At 31.9% G+C, this 27,724-nt stretch overlaps 1 protein-coding gene across 1 annotated transcript in view; it reads left to right on the top strand.

The window, feature by feature from the left end:
• Nucleotides 1–25,439, top strand: part of LOC131842231 (myosin light chain kinase, smooth muscle-like) — a 40,529-nt gene extending 15,090 nt beyond the window's left edge. The window contains exons 3-8 of the mRNA XM_059190766.1: nt 6,240–6,330; nt 7,516–7,719; nt 18,787–18,928; nt 20,615–20,814; nt 21,734–21,886; nt 23,515–25,439. Coding sequence (XP_059046749.1) covers nt 6,240–6,330; nt 7,516–7,719; nt 18,787–18,928; nt 20,615–20,814; nt 21,734–21,886; nt 23,515–24,688 — 1,964 coding nt within the window. The 3' untranslated portion in view covers nt 24,689–25,439. The remainder of the gene's footprint in view (nt 1–6,239; nt 6,331–7,515; nt 7,720–18,786; nt 18,929–20,614; nt 20,815–21,733; nt 21,887–23,514) is intronic.
• The last annotated feature ends 2,285 nt before the right edge of the window (nt 25,440–27,724 follow it).

Here is a 27,724-nt window from a genome sequence, read left to right as displayed (position 1 = left end):
AGATGTTCTCAAATAACAACTATATTAATTAGGTTAATAATCTTATCATTGGAAGAATGACAAGATCTTTTCCAGTCATCTTGTGATAATGAAGGTAATAGGAGGGCAATGGCCGAACACGATAGTTATAGAGTCAATATACAATATTAATGTTATTATGTTATGTTTAATTGAAGACACTATTAATGTCACCATATTTATCAATCAATCAATCAATTTTGCTTTTACATTTATTTTACTAGCGATCCGACCCAGCTTCGCATGAATGCATTACAAATATTTGAATTTCTCGGCTTGTTCTATACAATAGCACTTGCATTAAAATCTAATGTAAATATATAATTTAAAAGATATAAGCGAACAGACAGCGGCGGGATTTCGTTTTATACTATGTAAAGATGTGTATGTAGATGTGAATGGATTGAAAAAAAACGCGAATAAAAAAAACAGAACGAAGCTCGATCGCCCAAGTACTAATGTATAAAATTAATAACTGTATATACGAATTAACTCATAACCAATGTATTCGAGCCCTGTCCTGACGTTTTACTGATTATTGATGATGTTTACTTCATTTCATAGTAAATGACTCACTCTTTAACCTTAGTGTATACCTTTATCGTATCGTACAACCTTAGGTAACGTTCACATCAAAAACATTTATTTAAAAAACGCAAAGTATAAGTCGCTAGATATATTTGTAGATATAAGATACTAAATCTAATAATAATGAACAATAATATCCATTTTTTAACTGGGGATAATAAATTAATTACATAAAAAAATGTCAGTGTATATTGTATGTTTGTCTATAGAAACTTAAGTATGTTTGTTTGTAGAATAAACTCGAAAAATATAATTTAAAAAAAACTGTTATAGGTCAAAATAGTATACAATATCATCAAGAACCATAAGCTCTATTGCACTTACGCAAAGCGGCGGGATAAAGCTAGTTTTTACATATGATAAAATCGTAACGAGTTCGTCTTCGGCCGCTATTTAAGTCCTTCCGCGGTTTTGGACTGGCATCTTCACTCTCCTCCTATCATCCGGTGAAGGTGGAAAGGCCAGCTAAGGCCAACAGCATTAGAGTAGGTAGTCTGAAAAAAAGGCATCTACACTTACCCAAAACTGCGAGTACAACTAGTAATAAAAAAATGGGTGTGCACGATTGTTAACTTCAGGCTAAAGACGTTCTGAGCTGTCATCGGTCAGCGTTGGGGACGCGTCTCGACGCCGATACAAAATAGCTACCGACGAAAATAAAATACCACATTCCTGGGCACTGCCAAAAATTGCTTGTTTTTGTTTACTTTATACGTGTTGGTTTTGTTATATTTGTTGAATAAAGCATGGAGAAGGCGTTGAGGGCTGTGGAGTTGCTTGCCAGTATTCGCCTGGAATTATATATGAGAACGATTCGTTGGAGATAAATTAAATGTAACATCCGTCTTTTAGTAAATGTAGTATTTATTAAATGACGGATGTTACATATAATTTATCTTCTTCAACGTATCGCTCTCATGTTTGTAACCGTATATAATTCCTAATGTATTCATTATTATTTATTTATATACATATTAATAATGACCAGGGTTTCATCTTCTAGAAATTTATAGCTTATGTTATTTTGATGTAGAAGCTGTATTATTGTAAATTTTCATTATAATCCATTCAGTAATCTTTGCGTGAAAGAGTAACAAACATCCATTCATCTATCCATACTCACAAAAATTCCCGTATATAATATTACTAAGATATCTTACTAATATTATATACGCGGAAGTTTAAGAATAAATATTAAGATAGACCCAGAAGGGGATTGTATGGAATATTTTTAATAAATGATTGTGGAATGGTGCATCCGCCTGCACTAACAGTATACGCTGGTGGACCACCGTAGAAGAATGATAGGAATTGCATGCAGTCAGGTCATCAGTCCACATTACTAATAATCTTCTTTCCCCCACATTCCTTATGGGAACCAGTTAGAAATAGTAGTAGGTGCTTACCTAGTGTAAATAACAGCAGCACGGTGTACCACTGTTAAATTTTGCTAGCAAGACGAGTTTATTTACTTATTGAATCTCCAACAAGATGTACTTACACTATTAATGCTCTGAACACTCAGCAGTGGCATAATAAATACGCAAAAATAGATTACCCTACAATATGGTATGGCAGTATGGTAAGGAGTATGTGTCTACTCTATGGTACAGATATGTATCTATTCGTAGATAGCACTATTTGTGTAATGAAGCTAATAATATTGGTTATTAAAATATAGTTGAGTCGGCAATTCATAAGAGAGGTAGCAAGACTAACTTTGAGCTACCTTTTACCAAGCTTTCTTAACTATATTATAAGTATTGTTAGCATACAAAGTATATATGTATATGTTTAGTGTTGTCATAGATAACATGAAATTTAATTTATTATTTGAGTTTATTGTCGGTTCAACTGAAGTAGCTAATCGAAATGAACTGTAAGATAAGATATATATATTTATATATGTATTATTTTTACATAAAATTATATATTTTGCCTTGTATTGTTTTTGGCATGATTCATTATATATAGACGTAACAAAAATTGTCCTGTAGGAATAAATAAATTTAACTGTAACTTTAATAAAACAAAAAATAGTAATAATTATATACATACATATCATAGACTGCTGACGTTCAATGAATACAATTTTTCAAAACTATATCGTAAATTAGTGTATTTAATTTATATTCAAGAATATAATATATTGTAATGTTTATAAATTTAAAAATCTTTATATAATTACTTTGTAACTATCATAATCTTCGTCATTATTTCAGCCTGTATTTATATACTGTTGGATATAGACCTTCCCTAATCTTATAGTACAGACAATCTTATAGTACATATACATATAGTATTTATAAAACAAAATCGTTACTGCTGTCTGTTCGCTTATATCTTTGAAATTATGCAACGGATTTTAATGAAATTTTCAGCAGTAGATAGAGTAATTTAATCAATAATACATACATAAAAGACGAGAAATTAAAAAAAATTTAATGCATCCGAGTCGACGTCGGGATGAGTCGCAAGTACATATTTAAGATACAATGACAAAGAGTTCAGCTTTTGATAAATAATTAGTTAATATTTCCGTGTTAATATACTCTCTTTTAAGATCGCAGAGTTTACATAAACAAACTTTATTGTGCTATTTCACAGCTTGTATACCCTACTACGGAAGACAGCCATAAATCTTGCAATCCTAGCCGTTGGCGAAAGTAACTATACAATATAAGCAAATGGGATTTCTAATTACCCATTTCCTTGTTTGATACAGTAGATATGACGATGCGACGTTGTAATGTAGAACAAAACATTGCATTCCACATTTCTGATGCAGGTATTTACTTATCTACGTAATAAATGCGTACGTAATGTCGGGCCGCTCAGAGTTTGCGTTTCGGACAGTTTGGATCCAATGGGCGATGTAACTTTGGACTTGCGTACAAATTACGGCAAAATTTTAAGCATTTTTATTTGCTATATATGAGTGATAATATTAAAACTTTAATAATTATATGTTTCAACTTACAATAAACGTATTAATTTTGGACTATTCAAATTCTAAAAACAATAATAACTTTGAAACATCGCTGTTGTGTGCAACTATGTAGGTACGTACATCAGTTCAAAGTTACATCGCCCATTAGCGGACTGTAGCTCATTTGAGAACTTCGTAGCTTAGTTGTTTAAAAGCCGAGTTAAGCTCGAAGGTCGTGAGTTCAAATATGACCAACATCAAAAACAATTTCGTCAGTTTATGTCTTTGATATAGATATAATATTGACACAAATACACTAAATTAATCCGAGAGACTCCACTAGACTTACAACGTGGTATTGTGTGTTACAGACGTGTTGAATTCAAATACTTATATAACCCGAACGAAATATAGGTACCTATGTCAAATGTAGCTACGACATTGTACCTTTTAAATTTTTTTAATCGTCTCTAACTACTTGTTAATGGGTTATGAAGATATTACGATATTCATTACAATATCTTAATTTCTAATAACTACAATACAAATTGTTTCCTACAATTACTGTACCTATTTAAAAGTAGTCTGTCATTGGTAGCACGTGCTTTTTTTCGGACTGCGTCCAAGAATCCGATACTAGGATGCTGCTAGCTCGAAGGTCGTAAACAGTCGCCATATCTACTCGTATATTCTACCGTTCATTCATAAATAACATGTCTGAAATACAAAAATAATTATTTTTTACTAACCACGGCTGTAAAGTTTAGAAAAATCAAAAATCTTAATAAAGCCATTTATAATATAATATTAATCTCAAGATAATTCACAGAGCGCCATACCTAGGCCTACCTAGACCCAAGTAATGCTAGCTAAAGCTTATGTTATGGGTACTATATAATTGATACAAAGGCATTTTTTTTTTCGTATATACATACATATTATACATAGAAAACACGCAGATAATCATACTCACGAATACAAATGTTTGCAATGCCGTGGGAGGAATTCAATCTCGACCATCGGAAGTAAGGCCGTGTGCTAAACCGTATTGACAACAACAACCGTTTGTATTGTTCACTAACGCCGTCTGATGTCATAAGTAGAAACTGTTGATGATATTTTTATTCATAAAATTATACAATATAATAAATATATATCTGTCTGCGAGTTATCTTATTCACGACTAAAAGCTAAATGGATTTTAATGAAATTTAACGTAAAGATAGATTGTATTACGAGGAACGTACAACGTCAATATTTTAATAGTTCAGCAGTCGCGGGAGCGTTTATATGTATCACCAGATTGTAATTAGTAAACTTAGTCTTTCTATCGTGAACTACCTAAAATATCCACGTAGAAATCTATGGTGATGGATTGCGGCGGGCTAAAAATTAGGCATGAAAACTAGACTGGATTAGATATAATATTTTAAAGTTGACTGACAATCAAGTAAACAATGAAGTTAGTATATATAGAAATAAGTTTTGTATACGCAGCAATATGGCAAATATCTTATCAGAATTTAATATTATTAGTAATGTCATGGCCAGATATATTGTTACTACTTAAATATAATACATTGACAAAACTTATTTAGCATAAGTTTTATCTGTAAACTTATTATATTATCGTAACTAAAGTACTAATTTAGCTAAAAAAAGCTACGCATCTACATTATCTCTATATATGGCTATAACATACGCAACTTTCTAATGTGAATATAGATTAATATCTAAAAAGTCTTATAAAACTGGTAAGAGCTAAAATATTTATTGAATACATATAAACATCATAGTGTAATAAGAAATTATAATATTAGAAGTAGTAATGATTAGATTTCGCATAATAGGTATGCATTATATCAATTATTATTATTAATTTATAGTATTATTATTAATTTAATACAAATGCGCATAAAAATATATATATCTACCATTTATTAGGGAGCAGCTAGTTTTACCTCAAAGGAAATATAGACAGGATTTGATTTCTAAAAATAATATGTAGGCGTCTGCAGCGAGAGTTTATGGTAATAAGTAACATTATAGTGGACATAACGTCCACAGAAAATAATATTATACTACAAAATATCCGCTCAAACTTGCTCTTTCTCTTTCTCAGCTCTTTCTTCATTAACTATTCATTATTTTATATACTTAATTACACAACAAACAATAAAACAAAAGTACTCGCCTACTGCTACTTTTGTTTCGTATTTACATTTATAAATCCAGTCGGATTACCATAAGATTTTTTACTAGCCAAAAATCATGGGGTCGCTTTATTAGTAATCCAGTGCAAATGTGTATATTCTTAAACCGATGGTGGAGGAAGAAGGCACCCTTAGAGCTCCTGAAAATTTTTGGACATTACATATCCCTCGACTTATGGGTGTCGCTCTAATCTAATAAAAATCCTGTGCTTAAGTTATATTATATTGTAATTTTCCATATCCATATATATATGTCTACAATTTATACTTAAAATTAATGCGAAAATATGTGTCTGTCTGTCTGTTTGATATATGTCACGTCCAAACCGCTGAACGGATCTCAATGAAATTTAATGTGATGATAAATGGTATCACGTGGGCAGACGTATTCTATATTTTATATAAAAAAAGTAGACAAAATCACGTAAAGCAGCCACTAGTAGGTATATTATTATTAAAGAATGCAGTCCTAATTTTTGTTCCCATTACAGAAATAGAGCCGCCATTCCCGAACCGAGATGTCACCATCAAAAGGAATACGGATGTCAACGACTTCTACGACATGCTATCGGAGATTGGACGGTAAGTGTTGGAAACTAAAGCATTTTACAATAAAAAAAAACGTCTTTATTCTATAATTTCAATTAAAAACGATACAAAAATAACATAGCACAGATTATAATAACAGAGAAATCATGTTTCTCTATTTTACTCATATTTCAAACCGTCATTGAGACGGTAGTATATTTTAGTTTAGCTAACAATAAAAAAAAATTATGGTAAATAACCATAAACATGGGTAAATATTTAGTATTTAATATATTTAAGCTTTTTAATTTTAGGTTGTAGTTGTACAATTAAGTTATGTATATAAAAATTCAATCAATAACTAAGTTGATGTTAATAATAAAACATATCGTCCTATCTTCATATTAAATATTATTAATATTCGTTTAGTATTTACCATAGTCGTAGAATACGTAGTGCGTATGTACCTACTTAAGTATACATATCATTGTTCCAAATTAATGGATCTAATCGATAACATACGAATACAAATTATCTTATCACTACGATGTTATCACAAAAAGAGCTAATCATTTTTTTTTAATTAATTAATTCCGCATTGTCTTTTTTATTCGTCTCTTTATTATAGATATGTATATATTTCAAAATACAACCGGAAGTTGCAAATGAACGTGACAGATAGAGTTAAGTACGTGAATATAAAGATATAAAACAATGTAACGTCCTAAGAAGTATTAAAGTAACGTCTATTATTTTGGTAATTTTCATTGTTTTTTTACTACAAAACATATATACAGGGATCCTGTAAATGGACATATATCTAAATTTAATAATTACTGTACAATGGTAAAATTAAATGACACAGAAATAATAAACAAATAAAAAATCGTAGTGGCGTGAATCATATAATCACGTTATATACATATGCAGTCCTATTGCTAACTACTGTTATGCCTCCTTGTAGGTACTCTGTACACAGTAATTATTACCATATCTCAACCTAAAAATATATTTTATCATATAATAACTTTTTATACCCTCCTGATATTACACAATAAGTGGTATGATATCTAAGAGGACTATGGTCCTCTGGATTGTCAGCGTTTGAGTGGTATCACGGGCTTTATGATAACATGATGTCCGTAGTGCTGTTCATATATATAGCAATGGTTACCACGTACCATCAGGTGCCATTTAATTAGCTAAAAATGCTGATGTTATAATCTGTTAATTCCACAGCGGAAAATTCGGCACAGTATACCTCTGTCGGGAGAAGAGTACCGGTTTGGAGCTCGCCGCGAAGCTGGTCTCCGTCAGTCGAAGAGATGAAAGGCGCAACGTGGAGAGAGAGGTGGACGTGATGAGGAGGCTCCGACACCCTCGACTGATCCAGCTATACGATGCGTACGAGTGGGGGAAGTACATGTGCGTCGTCCTTGAGTTGTGAGTAATATTTTTATTTATTTTATATCCAGAATTATAAAAAAATCTAATTTATTCCTAGATTACGTCATACTTTAAAACAAAATGTTGGGGTTACAAGGGGGGACGGGGGTTTAGAGAGGTCTTAAATATAAATATTTTTACTCATCAGTTCGGAGTGCTTTCGAGCTAAAAAGAACTGTCAAGAAACTCATTTCGTATTATTTTCAAATGAGCATGTCCATGTTTACAAAAGTACAGATTATTTAAAAAAAAAACACAAAAGAGTTAGAAATGACCCTGCATGATGAGTCATGAAAGTTAATCGTTCCAAATAAAGGAAATGCACAAAGTGCAACGTCACCTTGCAAATGGTTGGATATTTATGTTTTTCCGTCATTTCCAACCTACCTACATATAAGTTAGGGAACATAATAGAAAACATTATACAGCCATATTTTCGTGATAGTTTATTTATTAAACCGCCAAAGTGGGCGTGAATAATGTACACTCGACACACTGAATCACTAAGCTATGCCAAATGGCTGCGCCAGCGCATCGGTCGTATGAATTCCGCGTGCATTCTAAAATCGTTCCATTCAAACGATTCCGTCGCGAGCGCTGACTCACTGCTGGATGGATATGAACTCTGGATCGCATCAGCTTTGTTTGACTGCATTTATATCGGTCAAGGTTCGCAGTTATCCGCATCTTCGTCTGTTGACTAACATATTGATAGTTCATTTATCTCAGCCTCTGTGGTCTAGCTGTCACACCGCTTTACTTCCAATGGTCGAGTATTCGATTCCTCGCACAATGGAAACATTTATATTAAACAATATAATTGTTTGAATTGGTCTGGGTGTTTTCATGTTTATTACGTATGTATTAAACAAGAGAAAATATTTAAGCATTTCTATCAATTGTCTAGTAGAGAATTGATGTTCTATGATGAGAACAGAGCTCTACTTAGCTGGGACTAGATAGTGCTGTGTGAATTGTCCAGGGTTATTATTATTTAGTAGTATTATAAGCAGATGAAAGATATTTTATAGAAATACTTATTTTATATACAAAATGTTTTTATGTAACGACCGACGAACCCCGCTTAATGGTAAACAGAGCCTCCGACACTGTCGACTGTCACTGGAGACAGAATGCTAACGCGATCTCGTGACTCCGGTAATCACGATTCCTGCCCTCCCCCAGGTTGTGGTTAGTCAGGATTCACACGTAAAAAAGCATTAAACACTAGAACTGTGACGCATTACCAAATCAGAAGAAATCTTTTTGAAGATCATATAATTTTTAGGAAAAGCTTGGTAGAGAATCAACTTCCAATAAAGTTTGTGCGAGAAATCTACGCCGAAAACGTATATTACAAGTTAGTTCCAAGGTGTGGGGTTCAATTCCCTATCGTTGGCAAGCAAGTGATTCGATGCTATCTGTAGACATTAGTAATATAATTTTAGTATAATAGTAGATACAAATGTTATGCAAAATTATTTATCTGTTACTTATACATTACCCTACTTAATTGTACTGCACGTATAATCTTACTAATATTATATAGGCAAGTTTGTTAGTATGGACGGATAGATGAATGGATGGATGATTTTTACTCTTTCTCGGAAAAACTAATGATTGGATTTTGAAAAAAAATACAGTAATATAGCTCATCAGACATCAGAATAATACAAAGGCTACAATTTCAAAGATACTATGTAACTTGGTCGAAAATATCAAGTCAGTGTGACGCAGAGGTAGTTGCGCGAGTAAGCTAGTATATTACATAAAATACAATGCTTCCTTACCATGAAATTTCCCTGCGTTATCTCAACGTACATACGAAAGATATCTTACAAAGCTGCTTGACCGCAGCAATAGTTAAAACAGAGTAAATGTAAAGTGGACGAGTATGTACAAAGTTTATTATAAATAGGCATAATGAAGAATCCGCGAAGATAATTATAATTAGGTCGCCTGTTGACGGATCGACGCACGACGTCGCGACGCGTGGACAGGTGTGCAGTGTGGGTACGCCTTCTCAACAATTAATTATTTAAGTTTCACTTTTACTATGACGTCAGAGGTTTAGACTTAGATTTAGGCGGTTCATTAAATTTATTAATAACACCCTTGATTATATATGGCATAATTTTATATAATAAGTTACGTTCGTTACGGTGATTTTAATTATTAATTAGTACGGTTCACGTTCTATAGATTCCATAGTCTAACTTCGTTAAGTAATATTTTAGTCTATCTTATCTATATCAAGACGTAATAGTCTTTTTTCATTTAATATTTATGTCAGTCGTATAAAATGTAACATTACGAAGAAACGGATTGTGTTTCTGAATCTTAACAGACAAAAAAACAAATGTAAAATTGGAACAGATCAATAAACTATCGAAACGGTGAAAGCCAGTTGTCGGATAACGCTGAATCATAAAATATCCGTTGAATTAGGTATGTGTGACTGGAAAGTAATAATATACACGTATAAATTTTGCAAAATAAACAAAATCAGGTGATTCTCGGGTTATGCGGTCACCAACAATGTTTTGAGTCAGCAGACGCATCGCCTTACGGATTATGAGACTCCATTTGTTACAATCACGTGTTTGTTAATATGCTCACGACTTTTAACGTAGGTGGAATATACAGAGTCAATAATATAATTCACCGATTATAATGAATACTGCTACCATTTCTATTAGCATTATTTATAATACCTCAAAAAGAAACAATCCCTGATTCTTCCGGATTCATTGGTATTTTAAAGTATGCACTAACAGTGTGGTATAAATTTATTAGTATTAAAATATTATTAATAACTATACAAAATTTTGGATTCATCAAATTGGATATGTGTTGTGTAATTACACAATTCCGAGCTTCAAGGTCTATATTAAGTTAGAATCACAAGACTCCAATAGTCTGGTCATATCTAGTAATAGTCCAATTAATAGTTAAGACAATTAAGTAAGAACAAATAGATCGTAACTCAAATAACACCAAAATAATCGTCCTTCAGACTACACTAACCTACGTACCCGATGATATCATCATGTGTGCGAAATTTTTACACTTGTCTATTGTTAGACTTAAAACCATTAGAAATTTTCGTCTAATTAGATACACAGTCTAAATATTATGAGGTTATAGACAGTAGGTTTACTTTTTCTATCTATTATAATGCTGTACATGATAGTAGCTGGCCTTTACAGCTTCATCGGTTCAAAGAGGAGGCGATTGCAGCGTGCATTCCAAATCCGCAGATGTTCCTATGGAGCAACTGAAGGCCAATGCCTGACGGACGCGGCTTTATTCCGGTTCGAATTTTAGCTCAAGCCACTGAAATTTTGATCCTCGTTGAAACGGGAATCGATTGAATGGGAGTTCCGCATATCACGGAAAGAAAATTTTATACTTCTGTGACATCTAACTTTTAAAATAAAGTAACTATATTTATCGAATTAGACACGCCTCAGAACCACACCTCTTTCGACTGATATCATTTCCTCATGTCGGAGACGTCTGTTTGGCAGCACTACAAACATCATTAGATATTCACATTTTTATTTTAAAATATTTTGCCAGGACTTTGGAAACAACAAGCTACATCACAGAATATAAATATTGCGATATTTATAAATCTATAGTTGTAATGGTTTTGTGTAAAGTGCCTAAAATAATCTATACTTATATATATAATATTATAAAGCTGAAGAGTTTGTTTGTTTGTTTGAACGCTTTAATCTCAGGAACTACTGGATCAAATTAAAAAAATCTTTTTTGTTGGATAGTCCATTTGTCGAGGAAGGTTTAAAGCTATATAATATTACGTTACAACCAATAGAAGCGAAGCATCTGTGAAAAATGTTGAAAAAACGGGGAAAATTATTCATATTTGAGGGCTTCCGTTGCGTGAGCCACGCGTAGTCGCGGGCACAGCTAGTACTTAATAAATATAGGATTTGTCATCATCAGTAGGTATATTAAATCGAAAGCCATTCAATGGCAGTATTCATGTGCCAAGTAACTCAGCTCATGTCAAGTCTAGTCAAGCTCTATCCAAAGATTGTCTTCAAGAGATTGTTTAGTAATCAGATATTAATTTGTATTATTTCATGTAAATTGATGGTAGGCTAATGATAGGCACGTGTAGAAATAAATTAATAAAATAAACTGAAAATTTCACACAAATTATACAAAATAATATTTTCATTTGTGTGAAACTTACGACTAACAAAATTATAGATTTGATTTTAAATTTTGTAATACTTCTACAAAAAAAATCAATTCGAATACAAGAATAGTCGTAAATATTAATTAAATTTTGCGAATTAATATTAATCAAAGCACTACTTCCAATTATTATTTTTTTTAACCATTTCATTGAAAAATGCATTGATAATGGCAACATCTTTTTGGCTGTCGGTTAAAAATTATAAAGGAAACCTTCATCGAACGAAGATGGCGTCGTAAAATGGCGACGCGCCAACTATGCGCCGTAATATCTGACGCCTCTTGACGCCACTGTTGCTTTTATAAACACGTCTATACCGTGCCGATGCCATTTACGGGAGCACTTGACTTTGACGCATGTTAATACTGGGTTATACGTTGCGTCGTGTAAACATAGGGATCAGTTGTGATGTATTTATGTACAAAACATTACGGTCACTCCGGATTTGGAATATCCGGTATATGCGATGGATAGATCATCTGTCCATCGCTTCTCTATCTATCATAGATGTATAGCAGTTCGCTATACTTAGATATGTATAGATATTCATCAATCACATAGATAAAACTTTGTGATTGATGCATAGGTCTATATATTTTCATACTTTATTTGTTTACATATACTTATTTTCTGATGTTAATAAGGTCGTATATATAGTAAATATACATTCCAGTCAGGAATTTGTCACCGAAGACAATAGCTGTATAATGAATGAAATAAGACCTTTGGTCTTTCCTACCGAACACAATTCTGAAAAAACGATACTATCTATAAATAAAATACTACTTCTTTGCATACTTTGGAACAAATCTACCAGTGACACCTTATACCCAATTATATAAATCTTAAACATATAACATTCAGGATATATTTGATCCGATAGAGTACAAAAACAACAAAAAACAAACCATAAATATACATACACAATATTTATAATTCATATAGCTTTAAGAAATAGACTAAACATTAACAACAATTTGTCTGTGCTCCGTTTGAATTTTTTTCTTCTGGCCTCAGACAAATAAAAAATAAAATAAAATATTTATTAAAAAAAATCAAGTGGTTAGAACTACAATTTATTTTTTGATATTTGCAAGCAATTGTTTAAAAAGATTCAATTTTTAATGTATTGTTTGACCTTTTTGCCTTTTAATTTTTACCGGATTTACAAACCTTCCTCAAAAAAACAATGTTTAGCGAGACTGAGCAACTTTTTTTCAGAAGCAATGGAGGCATATACCTGTACAACATATACATGAAATTTGGTTCAATTCTCATAATAAGTATGCATTGTACATACAAATTATTATAAAAGTAGGTGTCATTATTTTAGATTAAAAAATATTATAAATGAGCGCAAAAATCAGAATTCATCACTGTATGTTTATAAAACTTATAAATTTCACCAAAATGATTTAATAGGCTATCAACGATCGCAAACAATGCTAGTGAAAACGCTTTTAGACCGTGAATAAGACATCTTATCTCCATGATTAATGATAAATTTTATAGCATAATTAATATTTGTTGACATTTATAATGCGTTTGAAAGCTAAAACAATTAACGTCTATACGAAAGTGATAGATAAGACGTTATACATGATCGTAATATTAGAACACTAATACATCATTACTATCTAGGATATAATAAAAAAATAAAACACATGATTAAATATGAAGACTGTTTTATTATATTGTTCGTTCATTTCATACACTATTTGATTCAAAAGACATACCAAAATTATTTATTAAATGTGCAACTAAACAACACACAACAAAATTACGCCAGTTACTTATATCACAGATAATATAATATTGCATACTTACATACAACGTTCTATAAAAGAACCAGATGTTCACAGAAACTATGATCTCTAAAGTCTAGAACAATAAAAAAATTGTAGATTATTAATGTAAATTCTATAGACAAATTGAGATATACTCTGTCTATGCAGTTTTAAGAAGAATTACTTTGTAATTGGTTTCGTTGGGAGGTTGTCAAATGTTCTGAAATTGGGTATGGAGTTTAGCAGAGACGAGTGCACCATTGTATTATTACCCATAAAAAAATAGGCTATGGAGACTTAACATATTAGTACTTCGGATTGGTAACAAGTGAGTTGTAACACAACACATGATGCAGATATATGATCTCCGTGATTGCTGTTCATGCATATTGCCGACGACTGCTCGCTATTCCAGTTGAATAAAAAAAATATGCACACACTAATATAAAATAGGAATCTACATTTAAATATAATTAGAAGATCTGCAGAATTTCAAAGTAAAGAATATTTAAATCCCGGCAGATTAATTTCGTACTACATCCGTCTCACAAAAAGTTTGCGTCAAACAAAAGTGCTCTTAACAAAATATAAATAACGTGTAGCAATAAACCTTAACAAATCGTTGTGACGTCATCGGGAAAAAACGGCGGGAAAAATCAGCTGTTTACACGGCAGCTCCATTCAACTTTTTCTAAATTTAAAATTTGAAGCGAAACATATTCCGTTTGCGCGCGAAAAGTTTAAAAGAAATAAACAGAAAGTAAACAGAACTGTATATACATTCCTAAAATCGCAGAGTTTTTCATTGTTTTTCTGGTCTTTCTCATTGATAGAGAGAAACAAGAATACACATTACAGTCTTATACATAATTATAAAGTGAATAGTAGCATGGATGAAAAGAACTATATAATTTTTGTAATACCAGCATTCTAAGCTATATCTTAATTTTTTTTTAAAAAGGTTATAATTTACGCTTTATAGATACTACGATAAACTATACGTTTAAAACAGATTATAAATCAGACAAATATTTATACGCAATCGCTAACAAAACTACGAACTACAATCTATTAAAAGGAGAATTATTAGTAAATACGGTATTTCTATACAGAAATAAATTATTTTTAATTTAGTTCTGATACCGCGATCGATTGTATAAACTACTTAAATAAGGTGGTATAATTAGCAATCATTTAAAAAAAAATCAATATTTCGGTAAACACAATTCAATCATCAATCAGGCGTGAACATGTGTTGAAATTAACGGGTGTTTACTCCACATCTTCGGAGGGAATACCTAATACTAATTAATACATCAGTATTAACACATACTATATTATTACATGTTTACTTTAAAAATAAAATTGTTACTATCTCCCAAATTCGTTGAATGAAAGGCCATGAATTTTAATTTTATTATAGCTCTTAATTTTAATGCTATTATTGTTAAAATTATAATATGTATGCTTATGAGATATTCTGCTCAACAAGTTCTTTGTATTGTGGTGAAAAGGATTTAATTCGTTAAATCCTTTTCACATTTACGTACAAACGTATAAACTGATAATTTCTAAACAAAATGATACCTGCTTGAATATTAAAAAATACTATAAATTATCACTTTCTAAAGTCATAATTAACATAAAATAAAGCTTATTTATATAGCTATAGTATACAAACTTCTAAAAATCAATTTACACATTTCGTTCAATTAGCACATTAAACTGAAAACATAAAACATTGCCAATTAAACATGTCAATGTAGCTCGAAGATGGATTTCCGCCAAAATTATTCTGGCCTAAAAGAAAGTGCGAGGTTGTCTGAAGTCGACCTTGGTGTTTATCAGTCTATTTCAGTGCCACCGCGTCAGTTTCAGCGAAGGTTTGGCATAGTTTTCGATTATTATTTTTTTACATTGTTGAAACCTATTGGAATTATATACCACTAGTTTTTGGCCGCGGAATCGTTCATGGGACAGAAATATAAAGCGGAAGTCTGATTCTTTAGTCTAATTTCGTGGCTATTGTTCAAGTAAAATGATAAGAAATGCCTATAGGTATTTCTTATCATTTTCATCTGAGTGACGTATTTGTGAATAAGATTTTACATTCTTATATACTCTTCTTCTTGCTCCAGCTGGCGCTTTCTTCGGTTGACTTGTATTAAAAGAAACTGATGCTATTATTTTATTTATCCTAATTAACTATAAATTCACTGAAGAATTTGTAATATTAGTTATAAATATATTGTAACAAGGTATTTTCTTATATACTTATAATATACAAAAAAGATAGGTAAGCACACTTTTAATCCCGATCAATTTATGCAAATATCGATTATGAGTATGAAGTTTCGGCTAAAAATAATTTGTTATATTATTATGTTCTTCGTGTATATGATGGTGGTACTTGCATCATTCCATTATCATCCAATAAAAAAACCAGGATACTTAGGGGGAAGCGGATTGTTAATAATGTGGACTACTAACCCCATTGCTTGCAATATACCATATCAGGTTGACCCCCACGCGATTCACCCAGGAAACCAACATGATACACGTATTTGCCACAATGTGCTAACTGACATGACCTCATGTTCATCCTATTATCCTTCACTGGTAGGCCCCGCCAGCGTAAACCGTTAGCGTAGTCAGGTGCACCATTCCATTATCATCATTAAAAAAAAACACGATTAATAGTAATGGGGACAATCCCCCCACTTTTATCATATTAGAAACCTAGGTATAGTATAAAATCTGCATTGAAAGTGTATCATGCTTTCACATTAGCGTATACGTAGGTGTACAACATTATAACATTAGTCGGTCAGGCTTCCGACTTTGAGCTATTAAGTTCACATTTCCACCATTATGAGTAGGGTTCTCACACGCATAATATAGATAGATAGATATATAATTACTTTATTTGTATTCTTAACAATAAAAAACAAATACAAAAAACAGTAACAGTAAAAACCAAACAAACGGACAAGTGTCATAGTATAAGTATGTTACTGAATTGTGTGTTGCAGTAGTCTAAACAGACCGTAGCTCAGCGTGATTTTTGCCCAGGGAGCAAACAAACGAACATACAGTATATATTATCTTGATCCTTTTTTTGGCAATTATATCATATATCATAGAAAAACTAACTGATCAACTAGCTGGAAAACGATATTCTTTCATATAAATTATTGTCGCTATTTGAGAATAAGAGTTTAAGATAGAACGGTGAAAATTTAGAGTTGTATGCATTTTTTAATGCCGAATCATACAAAATTTAACATGATTTTTTTTTAATAAAACAAAAAATAAAATATTGGGGTATCTTTATCACTTAGGTGTATGAAAATTAGTTTACATTCTATTCTCGGATATATTGAATATATTATACAAAAAAAAAAATCATATCATTACATAGTATAAAATAAAGTCGCTGTCGCTGTCTGTCCCTATGTATGCTTAATCTTTAAAATTACGCAACGGATTTTGAAGCGTTTTTTTTAATAGATAGAGTGATTCAAGAGGAAGTTTATATATATATATATATATATATATATATATAATAAGATAATGTAGCAATCTAATTATAATTTATTGCTTTGCATTAGCAATGTAATGCAATTGTAAGGTATTTTTTATAATTTTAACTGGAAGTCGGAATACATCCCGTGCACATCGTGGAGAATTTCAGAATGAAATAAACAACTTTGATCTGTTGTTTATCACACTTACACATACAAAAAGTTAAAAAATAAATGTCATGGAAAGTAAAATTATAAAAATACTAACTGTACCCGCGTTAAATTTCAACATATATATTTCAATATAAAATATAGCATATATGTTATACTGATGCATAAGCAACACTGTAGTATTGTCCAAATCCGTTTTTGCGTGAAAGAATAATAAACGTCCACGCTTACAAACTTTCGCGTTTATAATATTATTAAAATTAAGGCAATGAAAATAAATGTGTACGTCTTTCCTAATTTTCCATTGATACCATTTTATCATCTGCCTTTCCTTGTCCCAAATCATTTAGATCGGCGTAATATGTATTATTTAAGTACTGCGTAAAAGTACCCTATAAAAAAAAATATTATTTATTCTTTAAATAAGGTGGCAACCCTAATTATGAGTCATCAGCAAGCATCCAGTCTGTACAGTTGACTTCCAGTTTACCGTTAACTCAACATATTCACATCAGTAAGATTTGACTGACTCGGTAAAAAGCATTTTAATGTACAACCAAACAAATATCAATATAACATATATTAATATTTGTTTAATTTATACACAGTAGGCGGGTTTAGTTCTTATTGTTTATTTAAATTGACATTAATTTCAATTAATTTGTATAGATTTATATATTTGACTATTTGTTCATTGTGTTTTATATAGATATAGATGGTGAACATGATAATAGCGTATCTGATTGATAATTATAGTTCTCAAACATATTACTTAAATTATTCTACAAACAATCATATTTAATATATATTTCCTTGTATTCAGAGGACCTTTTTGTATAATTGTGAGTTATAAAATTTGTTTTCAGTTTTATAAGTCAGAATATTTTTTACCAGAGATTCCATCGAGCTTTAGAGCTTATTATTTCGTGACGGTATATTGTTCTAATTAAACCGAAGGTGAATGACAAAGTACAGTACAAAATTTCATCTTTTTATCCCTTTAGGGACAATGATTCCGAATATCTTTCTCATTTCTTATTTCTCATGATTATTAAACAATCTCTTTGAAAAGCTTCGACCACTACTACATTTCATTTTTAAAAGTATGTACATTCTTATGACAATTGACAATAAGTTTCTTATGTCTTCGGCAATTAGGAACAAAACTTAACTCTTGCCACTCTATCAAAATTAAGATGTTTAATTCTAAATATAACATTCGAGATTAAGTAATTAAAACAAAATTAATAGATGCTAAAGTTATAACGCCACAAATCGTTATTGATCACCTAACAAATTACACTTTCTATCCGATCTCAATCTCTATAAAGTCTACATTTCTTTCTTTCAGGATTACCGGTGGAGAGCTATTCGAGAGAGTGATTGATGAAGACTTTGTGCTAACGGAACGAGCGTGTACGGTCTTCATGCGGCAAATATGTGAAGGCATCGAATTCGTTCACAGACAAAATATTTTACATCTCGACATGAAGGTAAGTTTCAAGAATTTTTCTTTAGTCCCTTCAAACATTTGGTTCCATATAGCGATGTTTGAACTCCGAATGGTAATATAATGGTCAATTATTAACAGATATAGCCGTATAGTATGGGAAAGAGTTGTCCATGTTTCATACTACTAGTAGTACTACTAGGATGGTTATAAAGCCTGTGTGGGTAGAGAAGCTAAAAATATTTGTGGTCTCACACTAGCCAATGATAGCTGCCAGTAAGATGAATTGTGATACCTGGCTGTACTGTTCTTGATGTCAATGCATTAGTCTTGCTTTAAGTGAATGATAATACCTACTGTATATATAATTTGTTATGCAATTGCTAATGGGAAATTAGATTTATTTATAATACGCATAGAATTGCTAATAAGCTGACGACGCGTCTACCTGATGGAAAGTAGTAACCGGCGCCTATACTTAGTTATTTATGGTTTTACATTAGTAGATAATAATTATAATAACCCTGGACAATTGAAACAGCGTCATCTAAACAGGGCCTGTACTATAGGTACTAGACAACTGTTAGAAATTTTAAATATATTTTTTATAACAATGTACACAGAGAACACACGGGTTAATACAAACAATCATATTCATGACTACAAATGTTTGTACTGAACAAGGAATCAAACCCCATCCCATCGGAAACAAGATGGTGTGCTTAAACCAGACCAGCGAGGTCGGTAAAGATAAACAAGTAAAAGATAGATCCCAAGTTTAACGAACGAACCTTAGTTGACGGTTAGTTCGTCATTTTTTGATCTAATACACATTAGTAGCAATCTATTGTTGTAATCGGCACTGTAATAACAAACAACATTTCAGTCGACCCGGGTGTCTGTAGATATTTTGGTTCGAGTCCAAGTGATAAATCAAAATGGCGGAAAAGCATGCGCGGGAGTTTTATGATTGTCTGTCGGACCACAGTCTCGATTGTTTATTTGCACTTCTTTATTTCTGTCAACTTTGCAATCGTCGAAAACATTTCTTTTTTTTTATTTCCACTTCTACGGTTACATCACAGATATATTTTAAATTTGAGACATTTCTCCTATAAATTTATATAACAGATTAGACTCGTATTTTAAGATAGTTTCACAAAAAAAAATTCAATCATGATAAAATTAACATGTTACTAACTCGAAATTAGTTTGTAAAAAGAATCACTAAAACATTTGTAATTTATGGAGATTACTTATGTGTTCCGTGTTTAATCATAGAACAAAAGGAAGAATTTTTGCAAATTAGAGTGCATGGGAACCCTTCCTAATTTGAACAAATTCTTAGCTATTTTTATCGTAAATGCTTACAAAGCAAGTTAAGGATATGTTGTAATTTCTGCTGTGTAATTTCAGTTGATATAACACCTTAGGAATATGTATGACGGGTATTTGAGGGAACGCAATCTATTTTATAAAATTTTTGTTTAACACTTATTATTAGGAGAGCTAGCTAGTTCGCATAAAAAAAATTAAATAAAAACGTTCGTTTGTTTAGGCGGATTTGTTTGCACTTTGTTTTTCCTCGGACACATGAAAGGAAAACACCAATCGATTAGGATTCGAGTAAATTGAGATTGGACATCCACTCCTATCTGCTCCATTTTTTAAATTTTGAAGTAAGTAGTTCGGACCTCAATAAAATAATTTAACTTTCTTTTTCTTACAGCCTGAAAACATTCTATGTCTGACAAAGACAGGCAACCGCATAAAGATTATAGACTTCGGTTTGGCGCGGTTCTACGACCCAGAGAAGAAACTACAAGTATTGTTTGGCACCCCGGAATTCGTTGCCCCCGAGGTTGTTAACTTTGACCAGATCGGTTACGGTACAGACATGTGGTCCGTTGGAGTAATATGTTATGTGCTGTAAGTATATTTATATGTAACAATATGTAATAATATAGAAATGGAAAAGCTTTAGAATGACATACTTGTGAAATGATTCATTCTAAAGATCTTTGATCCCATGGAGTGGATTTATATATATATATATACTTATATATAATATAACGTATGACCATTTTGTGATGAGAAAACTTTTCGATTTCAAGGTAATTTAAAAAATAAGTATGACCATGACTCTTATGTCTCCTCCAAACTTCCAAAATTTAAATTATGTTTTAATTAATTTATGTTTATTTGAATAAAGAATTAAAGTGAGTATACCAAGATAGACTTTGAATGAATCAGGAAAGCGATGCAATGCAATGCAAATTATATAAATTATAAGCGTGCGCGTAGAAGGTAGATAGGGCAGTGAAATTACAGCCCAAGAGGCATGACATCTTAGTCCTATGACCGACCATCACAGGCATCACACATAACTTGTTATCTGTATCTCGTTGTAACTTGATAGCTTTCCGAATGAGCAGTAGTTTTAAAAAAAACATTGTTATGACTATTCAAAAGTGCTTGAATTAAGTTTATTTCAATAAATGATTTTATATTCTATTCTATTCGTGCTATTCATGTACTCGTATGTATATAGGAGATGGTTACCACTTACCACCATCCTCTTGTTTGCCATTCCATTTATATAAATATATTGTAGTACTTATATAATATAGTCTTTAGTATAATTAATATATTTATGTTATCTGTACTATAACGTTTGTACGGAATGTTTATAATGTACTCTGTGCATTTTATGGAAGTAGAGTATGTAATGCAAAATGACGGGAATGTCCAAATTAAATCTGCTATTCTTTAAATTGATATTTACCTAAATACAGTACATACATATAATTGAATGTTTTAATAATCATTTCTGTATATTTTTCTTCAGTCTATCAGGATTGTCACCATTCATGGGCGAGACAGACATAGAGACCATGGCAAACGTAACTGTAGCAAAATATGACTTCGACGATGAAGCTTTCAATGAAATCTCGGACGAGGCTAAGGATTTCATAAGCAAACTCCTTGTGAAAGATAAAGAGTAAGTTAATTTGTTTACTGTCTATATTCACACTGTATTTAGGGGTAGACAGTGGCAATCGGACTGCCTAAGACCTTTGATTCATAAACCCATCTTATGCCTATTATTTATTAGCGAGTCTGTTTAATTTAATAAGTCATTTCCCTATAAGCGATTTATTAAACGGAGTAGTATATTTGTTATTATTTTTAATATAATTTGTTATATTATTAAAATATCCTATTTCCTGAAAGCCACCTTTATATACATTCGTGTTATGTTATTTATTATCCGAATGAAATTTAACTTCTGCAAAAGTCAAAGAAGCTATTAAATGTCTAACTTTTTAAATACATATTTTACAAAATATATATATTTAAAGCTGTATTATTCAGCCTGTCGATAAAGACCCTTTGTTACTTGTTCTAATTTCACCAACACATTGTATTAATATGCATAAAAGTGACTAACAATTATTACATTTTCTGCACGAAATATTTTACTGTAACTTACAACAGGTGCTAACCATTTTTATGTTTTTAGTTAAGAAGTAGAATAGCAAGTAGTAATATATACATATATACCTACTATATACATATATAAGGTGCTACCAACACATCTGTATTCTCAACTGCAGGACAATGTGTGCATATATAAATGTAAGCACACAAAATTTCAAGAAAATTCATGTTTGGTGGCCTACATTTAGGCCATATAATAATATTAATTATTAGAATAATATAAACAATCAATAATCTTCTCAATCTGCACTTGGCACCCATTCTATTTGTATTTCTTTGTTTAATTTTTGTGAAATTGTTCAGTCCGTATTAGAACCCTGTTTTGACATCTATAGTAGCATAAGCTCATATGAAATAGCTCAAATAATAAAATGAATATCAACACCAACACAGCACCTTCCTTTTATTTGTCATAGGTTAATTTTTGTGAAATAGAGTTTGGATTAAGATTTCGCGTTGACATCTGAGCATAAGCTGTGTATCACAATATAAAAATATAATTAATAATAGGGCAGTAGTACAATATCTACCTGTATCTTAAATTCCAAGCACTAACTACACTACTACAGTGGTCTACTAAGTAAAGTAGCGATACCTAATCGACATAATATTCATACATAATGCTATAGTAGTGATATGATTCATTAGCTATTACACTACAGTATCGTTAAATAATTTATAAAATAAATTATATCTTACTACTTATAATTTCTTAACTGCGTAAATAGGTCTTTTTCGGTATTAAGGCATTTCGTCATTATGGTACCTACCGAAATATATTGTGAAAGAAGCGGCAACAACTGTATTTACATGAAATGTAATATTTATTTTATGAATGAAATGAAAAAAATATGTCATTAGTAACACGAAATTCCATCATTATTGTAATGTGTAAAATTAATATTATTGCCCTATAGAAGCGAATCTAAAATATTTGGTAGCACCCTATATATGACATATTATAACATCCCGCTGATAAGATGATAGCAACCTATCCATTATTATGTTTACCCACTGTAGAAAGTAGAAGCTTTCAACTATGCACGCATCACCTATCCTTCCGATATATCCATAAATGCACAGCATCATAGGTGTTGGGGGTCATAGTAACAAGGGTCTTTGTCGCAGGTCAAGACCGAGTGCCACGGAGTGTTTACGTCACCGATGGATCATGAAAAGACCACCGGTGAAGAAAGACAAGCCACCTGTACCGCAGCCCTCCCCGAAACATGAACTTGACGTAGCTAAGGACAACCTTCGCCTCTTTGTAGAACGGTGGAGCGAACATCCCAACTCACCATACATATTCGACAATGAGTCACATGAAATTACCACTTTAATGAACGGAAATTGTGAAAAGTCCTCAATTGGGGGCTGTTCGCCTTCTCCCAGAAGTTCCCTTGGCAGTTCCCCAGATGTAATATTTGATGAAGACGACTTGGAACCACCTCCGTTAAGAGAAAATAGCTTATTATCTCCACGTTATAATCCCGTCGAAAGACGGGCTTCAGACAGTACATGTTTCCTAAATAAGAAACAAGATGTGATGGTTAGGAAAAACCTAGCTGAAGAGATAAAGAAGTTATCCGATCATCTGTTCATGCTCTCAACGATGAATACAGATTTAGCCAATAATAACAACACGAAAGAACAAGACAAAAATATCACAGAAAAGATGGTTACACAGAAAGAAGAAAAACTGCTAAATGGGTTTAGAAAGGAATCAAAAACGGTAATTAAAACAATGACTAATGGTGATGCAACCAATAAAGAAAAGAGAATATTCACATCAAAGTCCAGCCACAAATTAACTTCAACATTCTTATCAGAGAGGGAGCCAGAAAAGCCAATGACAAGCAAAATGCCGTGGGCCAAATCGACGAGGTCTAAACGAGTCACAAATATGAGTAGAGATGTTCCTGACCAACCTACCGAGAGGCGGAACAGTTTCTTCCAGGAATTTGACAGACGTAGAGAACAAATTGATAAACTAGTAAATGGTCCAGAAAAAAGCAGACAGATGCCTTACAGGAGAGGAGATGAGGATAATGCTCATAGAACAAAGGATTTACTGTTGCATCTTCTAGAAAAATGGGGCCAGACTGAGGAAGTGGAAGCTGAGAGAACCGCGGGAGGCACTTCGAATGGAGGGAGACATCAATCAATATCCTTGGAGTGGTCACCTTCGAATCAACTAGCCCAAAACTCCATGTCGAGTCTTCACGCGTTTTTCCAGAGACAAACCTCAGATGAGAAGTCACAACGGAAAAAAGTCACAACAGACATACCGAATCCCAAATGATTCTTGTTTTGACAAACGAACTTCTAGTGCCATGACATTTGGACGGTTTTTGTCCATCTTGTAAATCTAAAATCAATATTTTAATAGAAGTCAGTTAAAACAATGTTGTAAATGTTTAATGTTAGTAATAAGTTACCAAAGTAACTGATTGAGATTACGTTATATTTAAATTAATGTAATTAAGAGAGTAAAGGTACTTACTTTATTTATAAGAATGGCAGTAAATGACAATGTTACGAATCTAGTCTCCGTACACAAAGTTCCGTATGAAACCAGAATGACATGCAAGACTGAGGTGCGATTTGGTAATGGCTAATTTAGACTATTTTATATAAGCAAGTTATCAGTCGTTTTGAGGCGATATTCTGTAGCGGCCGTCACGAGAGTGTACCATTAGGATTATATAGTATTACTATTCTATGGCATATGGGATCGTCAGAGGCCCTCTTTTTATAAGAGATCCCACGATCAAATCTCTCTCGCCGGAATCTGTAAGAATTCTCTGAAAGTAACTATGGTATACATAGGTGCTTAGATAATTGGTTCATCGCCTCTATATAAGAATAAATCACAATTATTTACATATTCATTTATAATATTATAATCGAAGAACAAGTGGTGTACTCGCAAGTTGAATTCAAGTCCTGAGTTCAATTCTAGTTGACCTAAAAATGTATATTTCCGATTGATTTCGCTAATGGATGCACCAATATTAAACAAAGATAACGCGAGAGACGACAGTTGGTTTAGACCTCGAGACGTTGAATTCAAATATAGCCAGAGTAATATGGATAATGCCGTTAAGTACCCCATGTGGTACCTACATATAAAATAGAACAATCAAACTGTATATTATTTAATATTGCCAATATAAGTACTCTCTCATGATGGTAGCGGTTTGAAATTGTTTGTTTTTTGCAAAAATTTTGGAATATATGCTATTTCAATAAGTAGTACAATATTCCAATATATTTGATTTTAACAATCCAATTGATAACAATAATATTTAGTGGTTATGTCTTTTTTACTTTTCTACAATTAATTATTGAGTTATAAATATTATGCAATTGATTCTAGAAAATCTAGTTCTGAATTAATATTATTGTATTGTTCCTTGTCCTTACTTATTTTTAATTTATTTTATTATTACGTAATTTATTGTTGCACGATATTTACGTTGTTAAAATATAAGGCTTAAATAAAATATGTAGTTTTAATTCCAACGTCATGATATTATTGTCTAAATTTATAATAATAAACCGATACGATATTAAAAACTTCAAGAACAGTTTATTCCTTCTTAAAAAGCCGACTTGCTTCCTTAGTGCTGCTAATCACTTACCGTCAGGCGAGCTGCAAGCTTCTTTGTCCCCTGAGCTATATAAAATTATCATAATTTCTACTGACTGGCGGCTCTTCAGGTAAATTTACTTGCCCATAGATTGGATCTTCTATTTAAAAAAGTAGACGAAGATGCGAATAACAACCAGTATATAAAGATGAAAGTTTTCATTTTATTACAAACAATGAAGAATAAAAAAAAATACTGAACCGATTCAAAAATGTCGTTTGCTTAGATATATAAAAGCAACGTTATCAGCAACTATAACTTATTTTCCGAAAGTCAGAAATTCCCACAATAATTGCACCTGAGAATATCCGTGGCAAGTCGTAACTCACAGCTCAGTCCACTAAGACCTAATTACAGTAGCGTTTTTATTAATCGCTAGAATTAGGCATACCCAAGTATTTTTATGGATGATAATAAAATGATGGAGCAGACTCGCTAACGGTTTACTGCTAGCAGGGCACCAGTAGAGGATGATACATTGAACATGAAGTCAGCCCATCACGGCAAACGGCAATTTATCGTACGAGTGTAACCAGACGTGATACGTTGCTAGCAATGGAGTTAGCCGTCCACATTACTAATAATCCTCTTTTCCCGAAATACCTACCCAAGTATAGACAACTAGGTTTCTATCTATCCAACGACAAGAATGGTTCACAAACCATGTGACCTGCGTATTAGCAATTGGACCAACGTCTACTGCACAAAATATGCTATCTATTTACGGTGTTGTGAAAGTTGTTTGGCGGGAATTGTATCTAGGTTTTTTCTACAGTTTAGACTGTGGTCTAACACATCAACAATTCATATCAAATCAAGATACTGTGTTTACTCATTCTTATAGAAAATTGTCAATTAATAGGAAAGAAAGAATAAGAAAATTGTCATTAGATCAATGCACAAGGTTCGGACAGAAATTAAAATAGAATAATTAATGAGTACCTACTGTCTTTAACAATATGTCTGTTGGTCTACATGTTACCAACGGAAAGGTCTAACTTAATTATTATAATAAATATTTTTTATGGTAAAAGTGTTGATAAGCTATTATAATTATATGACCATCGCTAGTCAATCGTTACAAATATTTAAAATTTCTATTTATTTTTTTGAAATTCATACACTTCTTACATATTAATGAGTTTTTAGTTTTACTTATTTTGGCGCACTATTTAAAGAGACCGACTACCGGCGTCAGCGACGGTCACCCATCCATGGCTAATACAATCGGCACTCTGCACCGAACTTCACGTCACCAAGACAAAGCTCAAACGTTACGTCATCAGGAAGAGATGGGTGAAAGCGGTAGCAGCCGTTATAGCACTCAAAAGAATGGGAGCCAAGTTCGAAGATGTTTCTGAAGATGTGAAAGAGCATTAACATAGATATAAATTATTATGGAATCGAAAAATTCGTTTCCATGGTTTAGTGGTTAGAAAAATAAGGTTTTATTTAAAGGGTTTGTGCATGTTATTTTTACATGTTAACATGTACATTAACATGTTAACATCGGTTATAACTAATGGAGCGACTAAAATCGGTAAGTGATATCTACTCAAATTAAATCATAATATAAATATTAACTGGGCATATCTATGACAAAAAAAAATAAGATTGAGACCTAAAAACAAGATTGAGATATTTTAAAAGCAGATTGAAAATAAATTTTAAACAATATAATAAAT

This window comes from Achroia grisella, unplaced genomic scaffold (genome assembly GCF_030625045.1).
Source record: "Achroia grisella isolate CSIRO2021 unplaced genomic scaffold, CSIRO_AGI_Agris_v1 utg215, whole genome shotgun sequence".
NCBI classification, from domain to species: Eukaryota; Metazoa; Arthropoda; class Insecta; order Lepidoptera; family Pyralidae; genus Achroia; species Achroia grisella.
This window is presented reverse-complemented; position numbering and strand designations above follow the sequence as displayed.